At 41.3% G+C, this 8677-nt stretch overlaps 1 protein-coding gene across 1 annotated transcript in view; it reads right to left on the bottom strand.

Annotated features, from left to right (window-relative positions):
• The window catches only part of ttyh3a (tweety family member 3a), a 63340-nt gene extending 58967 nt beyond the window's left edge, over nt 1–4373 (bottom strand). Inside the window, exon 1 of the mRNA XM_026930190.3 lies at nt 3404–4373. Coding sequence (XP_026785991.2) covers nt 3404–3529 — 126 coding nt within the window. The 5' untranslated portion in view covers nt 3530–4373. The remainder of the gene's footprint in view (nt 1–3403) is intronic.
• Nucleotides 4374–8677: the final 4304 nt, after the last annotated feature.

Raw genomic sequence — 8677 nt, forward strand, 5'->3', positions numbered from 1 at the left:
GAAGATCAGACCAAGTTGACGAGTTGAAATTTCAGGTTGAGGCGATGTTTTCCGTGGCTTTTACCGGTTGTAGGCGAGGAACTACAAGGTGCAGCTTCACGTAAAAAGTATCTGTATCAGTAAATCTACTCATTCTCATGGTCTGTTCTTTATTTATGACATTATCTGTAATAACACAAGACCATTTTGGAACCTTGGGGAAAGAACTGCTTGCGAGATACCATTTAAAAAAAAAATCACAATAAACGATTTAATCGTCCAGACCAGAAAACGAGTTTGATGCTGCATGGTGGATTTTTAGGTTTAGGTGATCTTGCAATAATTTTTGCAGCACGTGATTTTCCTTTTTTTTTTTTTTAAACATAATCCTTTTACCAACCAACTGTCTAACGTCTAGTTTTCAGAAACTGGTTTTGAAGTGTATTCAATATTAGACTGGTTTTGGAAGATCAGGTAATCCTCTCTAGTCACCAAATGCAGTGGAAACGCATTCGAGTCACTTGAAAATACCGGGTGTGAACGACTATCCGTCTCCAAACACCTGAAACAGATCTTAATACAAAGCCTGAGCACGGGTTACTGTCTTTATGAAGTGTTCTCTATGTATCTGCATGGGTTTCCTCCAGTTTCCACCAACCTCCCAAAAACTCTAACACTCGTCTTGCGTTCAACTTACCTTGGAAGTGAGAACTCATCAATTGCGTCATTTTCAACCTCCGTGCATTTGTGCTACATGGACGCCTCCAGAATATGTCTGTATATTGATCTAAAGGAAATATTTGCAGATACAGTATAATTGCTTTGAAGGTAAGAAGTGCTGTTCTGTTTACTGTTCATGCTACAAGCAGCGATGTTGATTTGACATCACTCCTTGAACCCGGATAGGAATTTTGAGTTCTTAAAGCGCTTACTGGAGTTGAGTGAATGGATGAATGGAACGTAATTAAAGACACAATCAGCAGGCGTGTGGTTCACTTGGCTTGTCTATCAGCCATCTGTTATCTCAGTACCAAAAAAAACAAAAAAAAAATCACAACCAAAGCTAAAAGGCACGTCAACAACAAAACCACCCACAGCAGTGTCATTTAACGACGTTGATTATTTAACGTCCGTTTATACACATCGCAGATGCAGAACTATATAGATCCAATCAAGTCCAATCCATATAGATTCAATACAGTCCACGCATAGAACTGTGGAACTTACTAACAATGTGTTAAATATGGAACGAATTCAGGGTAGCGTTAGTCTTGCACTGCTTGTACCATATAGTGCACTGTCTGAGGTGCAGCCATTTCGTAGTCTTGTCCGAATTCTCAACAGACAAAATATTCCTTTAAGCGTGCACTATATTATTACCCATAATGCACCGTTAAAGTGTACAACCATTGCAAAGCACGCCTAGACTAAACACATTTCTTTTAATACTTCTGTATTTGTGTGGTTTCAGGTACTATAATAACATTTAAAAAAAGGTTTAAGTAACAGCAAGTTACGTAATTCTTGTCGGAACTCAGTCTGGGGTCTAGCTTACTGTTGTTTCCTATACCGTGCTCTATATAAAACGGAAAGTAAATAGTAAATAGTGAACGTGTGAACGATGGTGCAATTCCACACACATCGTTTGTCTCCAAAATGGGATCCTACCCCCTATAGATATCGCAATGCATTCATTGGGTAGATATTGCTGGATATTCACCACATTATGGTAGGTTTCCATTAACTGACCAGAAACAAGTGCAAGAGAGTCGCAACTAAATCACACACACCCTGATATACTCACACAGATAAACTCAAAGGTTATGAGTGAGTAATTATTAGTGAAAACGAGGTATTGTGTTGATACTGATACTGGTATCTGTCTGATACCATGTTCGTTTACTTGGAAAACTAAATGCTTCGATACCAACATCTGATACAATGTGACGTAAGCCTAGCATACATTGTCATGATAACAAAAAAGAACTGGACGTAATTCATGATTAAAGATCAACGCAAAGGGCAAACTGTGTTCTGTGAAAATACCAAGCGGAGGTGCGACAGTATCTTCCTACAATACAACTAACCTGATAAAACATCTTTCGTCCTTCAAATAATATCTTTAACAGAGAGTGTGAGGGCAACCGAACCTGAGCGTACAGAGCATGATCAGCGAGCGTGGTCATTAAAACAGAGTGCAAGTGATTTGCGTGCAAACAAAGGTGAGTATGAAGTAGTGAATTAAACGTGTAGAGAAACTATCACACGAGAGCACTTCACTTCAGCGAGCACTGAGCACTGAGACATACACACGTTCCTTTGACCAGGATCTACGCTTTTCTTGGGAATCACGGTACCTTACGCTCATCTCTAATGACCACATTCAGTGAGTCGAGCCAGGCAGTAACACCTTAAACAAAAAACTCAGCTTGAGGAACACCAACACCAACAAAGCCAAATAAAAATGTGCAATGACGCCACTGGTTGCTTACTCATTTTGACATCAGTACCGGTATCAGTGAGTATCAAAAAAAAAACAACACATACTGATGCATCCCCAATCTGAGAGCCTTACAAGTAGCTTGTTATGGAGTGTCATATGATAATCGGAAGCAACAAGGAGACACAATCCAACAACTCAGAAAAAGGCTATACATACACTATATGGCTGAAGGTTTGTGGACACCTGATCATCATACCCATATGTGGTTCTTCTCCAAACTGTTGCCACAAAGTTAGAAGCTCACAAATGATTGGAATGTCTTTGTGTGCTGTAGCATTACAATTTCCCTTCACTGGAACTCAAACCTGTTCCAGCATGCCAATGCCCCTGTGCACAAAGCGAGCTCCATGAAGACATGGTGTGTGAAGGTTGGAGTGGAAGAACTTGAGTTTCCTTGCACAGATCCCTGACCTCAACCCTGAACACCTTTGGGATGAACTGGAACACCGACTGCACCCCAGACCTCCTCGCCTGTCATCACTAGCAGCTGAATGAACACAAAACCTCACAGAATGTAGTAGAACACCTTCCCAGAAGAGCTGAGGTTATTATAAGAGCAAAGGGGAATTAAATCTGGAATGGCACACAGACAGTAGGCATGATGATCAGGTGTGTACAGTCTTTTGGTTATATAATATACATGCCCTGGATACAGACTGCATGAATAACAGAGGAGCATTAGCTACATGCAGTGCAGTAACTGATGACATCATTGTCTCAGAGGACAGGAAAAGGATTTTCATGCTTTTTTTTTTTTTTTGGGAAGCATCCTGGATGCTATGCATCTTGCACCATTCCTGGCTCCTGAAATCATCAGCATGTCCACTCTGTCCAGCAGTCTAAAGCAGGCCATGTGTGTGTGTGTGTGTGTGTGTGTGTGTGTGTGTGTGCCATGTGTGCCATGTGTGCAGTAGATCCTACCTGCTGGTATGAGGAGTCCTCTGGCTGAAAGTCGCTGCTGATCTGCTCGAAGCGCAGGTTGAAGTGAGGAAGACGGTGCAGCAGGTTAACCCACCAAGGGGGCGAGTAATTCACAACGGCGGCCATTTTCAGTTAAACACAAACCCAGACGCAATGTTAAGCAGATATAAGAAAAAAAAAATCTATATATTTTTTATTAGCAATGTACAGGATTTGAGTCTGGATGGAACAATGGCTGCAAACTGCACACAGTTGGCACGCGCCAGGTGTTCTCCAGGGTCATTGGTGGAGAAATCCAGATCCTCTTATTGTCCCTTTTTTCATCCGGCGTTTGTTTGTTTGTTTGTTTGTTTGTTGTTTTGCTTGGTTTTTAATGCTATGAGCAGATCATCTTAGTAGATTCCACTGGATCACTTCCTCTGTATATGCACTAGATTTCCAGCCTGCAGCTAGTAGCTATGCTAACCAAACCACAGCCTCCTTTTATTATTGTTATTATTGTTATTGTTATTATTATTGTTGTTGTTGTTGTTATGAGAGTTAGAGCCAGAAATCAGCAGTGTGACCTCAGCATGCAAGCAGAAAACAATCCCTTATTGACACTCGCGTTAATCATTAGCTAGTTAATAAAAAAGGAGCATTGGATGATGGTGTTGTAGTCTGATCCAGTCGCTGTTTCCTCCCGCGTGCCGAAACCGAGTCTGATCCGTCCAGCGCGTGCAGGTCCGCTCGTTTCGTTTTGTTCTGTTTTGTTTTGTTTTGTTCTGGCGCGCGCGAGCCGTCGCGTGTATGGAGCTGTCCTTCGCGTTTTATCGCTTCATCCAAAACGCCGTGCTGATGATCATTTCTCCACCGTGAACGACTCCGACTGCTGCCGCCGAAGCCTGAGCACTGCGGACTCCCCCCACCGAGGACGAACCGGAATGAGCAGCTGGTGTGTCTTTGTTGAGTGCAGCGACCTCCAGTGGTGGAACATGAAAACAACAACAACGACCAGGCAGAAATGACGTATTGATATGTCATAGCACGCGCGCACACGCACACGCACACACGTGCACACACACACACACACACACACACACACACACACACGCACACACACGCACGCACACACACACACACACACACACACACACACACACACACACACACACACACACACCCTGCCGCCAGATGGAGCTGTACACTACTTGAACCATTATCATAAATACCTTAAAATTGTGATGCCTGAGATTTGAAGGTTGCACAAGTTTTCTTTGTTTGTTTGTTTTTCTGCATGTGTCCTGGAGAACATATAGACCAGTGTGAACCAGTTCTGTGTTTGCATGGCATGAATTGTTATGAACAGAGCACTTTTAGAAGAAGAAGATGAAGAAGAAGCCTTTATTTGTCATGTATACTGTACATTACAGCGCAGTGAAATTCCTTTCTTCGCATATCCCTGCCTGCTTGTTAGGAAGCTGGGGATACGGCGCTCTTGGAGAGGGTTAAATGCTGGGGCTTGAACTTTCTGATAGTCTGATCAGTAACTCAAAGCCTTAACCGTTGAGCCACTGTTGCCCTCAGAAGAAGCAGCACAGTGAAATTGTTTTCTTCACATATCCTAGCTTGTTAGGAAGTTGAGGTCAGGGCACAGGGTCAATGATAACACAGCGCCCCTGGAGCAAAGAGGGTTAAAGCCCTTGCCTTCATTCATGGGTAGTGGCAGCATGGTAGTGTTTGTGTGTGGGCTTGAACCCTTGACCTTCTGAGCAGTAACCCAAAGCCTTAACTGTTGAGCTACTACTGCCCAAAACATTTTAGGGGGGGGGAAAAAAAAAAAATTTCATTCCTCTCAAATCTAAGATTGAAGGGAGATGGCTATCTTTATTCTGAACAAGAAGAGCAAGTACTGTGTGTTGAGTACTTTCTTCTGGACCATGCAGTCTAACTTTTTGATCACAGCTCCGTCCAACAGGGAACACACCTCTTAGGTCAGAGTAATAAGCATGTTGGGGTCTGATATTAATGAAGCTCTGAGATCTTACAAAGTTGGGAATCTTTGTGGTCATTGCAACAGGAAACCAGCTTGTGGCAATCTAAAAGTGTTGCATGGTCCGTCTGTTTGGCCATGCCGGTTTTGTGATTCTGAAAACTGCTTCTGGATTCTTTAGTCCAGAGGCTTGTTGATGGCACGTCCAAAGAGCAACTTTGGCACACAGGACAGATTTCACAAGGTTGATTTTCCCAGCTCTGGGAAAAGTGGACCCTTGCCCATGTATCCCTCTGCAAGTAATAAGATGTCACTGAGCTTCTGCATAGATGGATCAACATCTGCAGGTTGGAGTGAATGTTCCAATGCTAGCAGTAAAATGGCTAACTTCTTGCCAGGTCATGCCACATTGTTCTCATTCATGCCATCGGTGCATCTGTATTCAGTGCTTGGACAGTACACATCTGGATGTAGTACTTTATGTGGTGAGACCAATAGCAACATGATACAGGCGTTAACAGCAAGCATGTGGCCTGCATCATAGAGCCTGGTTGAGCTGTTTGGAAAACCATCTTCTCTCCAGTCGGACGGATAGTGAGAGATGTAGAAAACCGATTGGAGACATGCTGATGGAGAACCTGACCCAACCCGACCCGGCATGTGTACGGGGCGAGAAGAGGAAAGGGAAAGGTGGCTGTATGATGGAGCTACTTATTGCTATTAATACTGCGTCATATAACACTTTTGTGTGACTTTTTTGAAGGGGTGTGCACCCATGCACAAGGAGGTTTCCAGGTGATTCTCCTGTTGGTTTGGAGGGTGAAATAAAACCCAAACCCTTGGCCAGAAACATTCTCCCTACAATTACATAAACCCTGCTCCATTATGATGGAAGCACAAATTATAGTGGGCAATAACTGGTTTTACGTCAAGATGAGAAAAAAAATTTAAATAGAAGTGGCCATATACATGCATTACAGTAACAATACAAGTTTTTAAAGCTTTACTGTTGCAAGGTTCTGACATATTGCAAGACTTTGACACTGAATATTAAAAAAAGGAATTAAGCTTACAGCTCATAAAGTCTATATAAAATTGTCAAGAAAATAAACTAACTTAAGTGGATGGCTGTGCAAAGGCAGTCTATAGGCCGGGCAGTGCATTTGTATTCATGTTCTTGTATTCATGTAATGTATGTACAATCAGATACAGAATTTTTGGCACCCTTGGTAAAGAAGGGTAAAAAAAAACAGCTTATGAGAAAATGTTTGTGGTTAATTAGTTTAATCTCACACTAAATATACGAGAGATATCTAACCTTTAATTGATGTAAAATTCTATGGTCAGATGAGACAAATATAGAGCTATTTGGCAGCAAACATCCAAGGTGGGTTTAGTGTAAAAAGAAGGATGGTTATGTAGTAAAGAACCGATTCCCCACTGGTGAGTATTTTGGATGTGCTGTGATGTTATGGGGCTGTTTTTCCTCCAATGGCTGTGGGATCCTTAAGATACATAACATCATGGAATCCATGAAGCACCAGGACATTTAAAAAAAAAAAAAAGTCCGTCTCTGCCAATTAGCTACAAGTGGGTCTTGGTTGGATCTTCCAGCAAAACATACATCTCAATCTACACAAAAAGGTTTAATGACTACAGAATCAAGCTTTTGACATGGCCATCCGAGTCCACTACCAAAACGCCACTGAACCCCAAGATGAGAGTCCATGAGGGAAGAACTGTGAAGAACATGCTCTGTATTCTCCAGTCCCATCGAGCATTACAAGTGAAGACACTGTACTTTTATGTTGGCTTTGGGATGTTGAACTAAGTTCAAAATGCAGGGGTGCTAATACCTCTGAGACATGTGGACATGTGGTTTTAATAATATCTATTATAATATGGTTTATAATATGGCTTTTTTATATAAACTTTAAAAATTTAACTAGAATAAAATCAATTAAAGGCTAGATTTTTATCATATTTTCAGTGTGGTATTAAGCTGATTATCCCCTAAGATATTTTTAACAAATAGTTTTAACCCATCATTACCAAAGGTACCAATAAATCTGGAGTGTAGCTGTGAGTGTTGTTTGCTTGGCTGGATCTTACAAAAGCACCATTGTGGGTTCAGACTTTTGAAACAACAAAGCAGTTGCACATGTAGCTATTTCTACAAATTAGCTTAAGCTTTGCAAAGTTTCTTCATATGTAAACAGCAGCAGTGGTTCACAGCCTCAAACAAAAGTAAGTCAAGAGGCTATCACACTTGACTTATGCTAGAGGCGACTAATCTAGGTTTTTTTTTTTTTAGAGTAAACCCATAATAGGCATTTGAGAGTCAATAACACAGAGTCATCCAGCTTACAGTCTAGTAGCTCATTTTGAGCGGTTTTAGACATACCTTTGTTCAACTGTGTTTGTGAGACGAAAACAGTAGAGCTGATATCATTAACCAGGGTTGCCAGGTTTCAGCAAAATTTCAGCAAAATATCAAAATCCACAGAAAAAGATCTGAAACTAGTCTAAAAATGTGGCTATTGAAAAAGGGAGACAGTCTTTGCATGGAAAGCAAGGTTGCAGTGGTGCACACACACTTCTTGTGTATGGATATTATCCACTCCTTAATCCTCCTTTCCCTCTCTTTCCCAATCTTTGCAACATATTTTACAATAGAAATTTTTCTGTACATCATAGACATATGGTCTGTATTTTATTAGACTTAATTCTGATTATGTGCTCTAAAACAAGATCTTGGTGACAGCTTGGTATTTTTAAAGTAGCCAAAACTGTTCCATCTGTTGCTCATCTGTTGCTCTGTCCCATGATTGTGCAACATCTAGAAAAGCGAGCAAATCTTATGGAACATCAAATTATAGCTGTCAAATAGCAACTTTTTTAGATAGTTGGTCACTCAAAAAGAGGTAATTAATATTTCAACGGAATTTAAAATGCATGGCGTTGCGAATGAGGACTTTAAGAAGATTAACATTTGTTGAATAGCTGATATAAATAGTGGGGCTCTTCCCAACCTGCCCCTATGGATGAGCCACCACTGGGAATCAGGTATGTAACTGCTTGTGTGTAGCAAAAGCCTTCATGCACATTGACACGTGGATATAGGGGTTTCAGAGAGAGTGGATGTGGAGTGAAGAAGTTGGGATGGATGCTTTCAGTGGATAAAGTCTGGCAACACTGCTGAAAAATCCAGTTTAGTCTGATCAAAACACAGGCTGAGCTAGTCCAACTGGAAGATCATCTCTGGCAGCTGATCAAAGTTGGAAGTTTCTGAATTACTGCTA

Source organism: Pangasianodon hypophthalmus, chromosome 23, assembly GCF_027358585.1.
Source record: "Pangasianodon hypophthalmus isolate fPanHyp1 chromosome 23, fPanHyp1.pri, whole genome shotgun sequence".
Taxonomy (NCBI): domain Eukaryota; kingdom Metazoa; phylum Chordata; class Actinopteri; order Siluriformes; family Pangasiidae; genus Pangasianodon; species Pangasianodon hypophthalmus.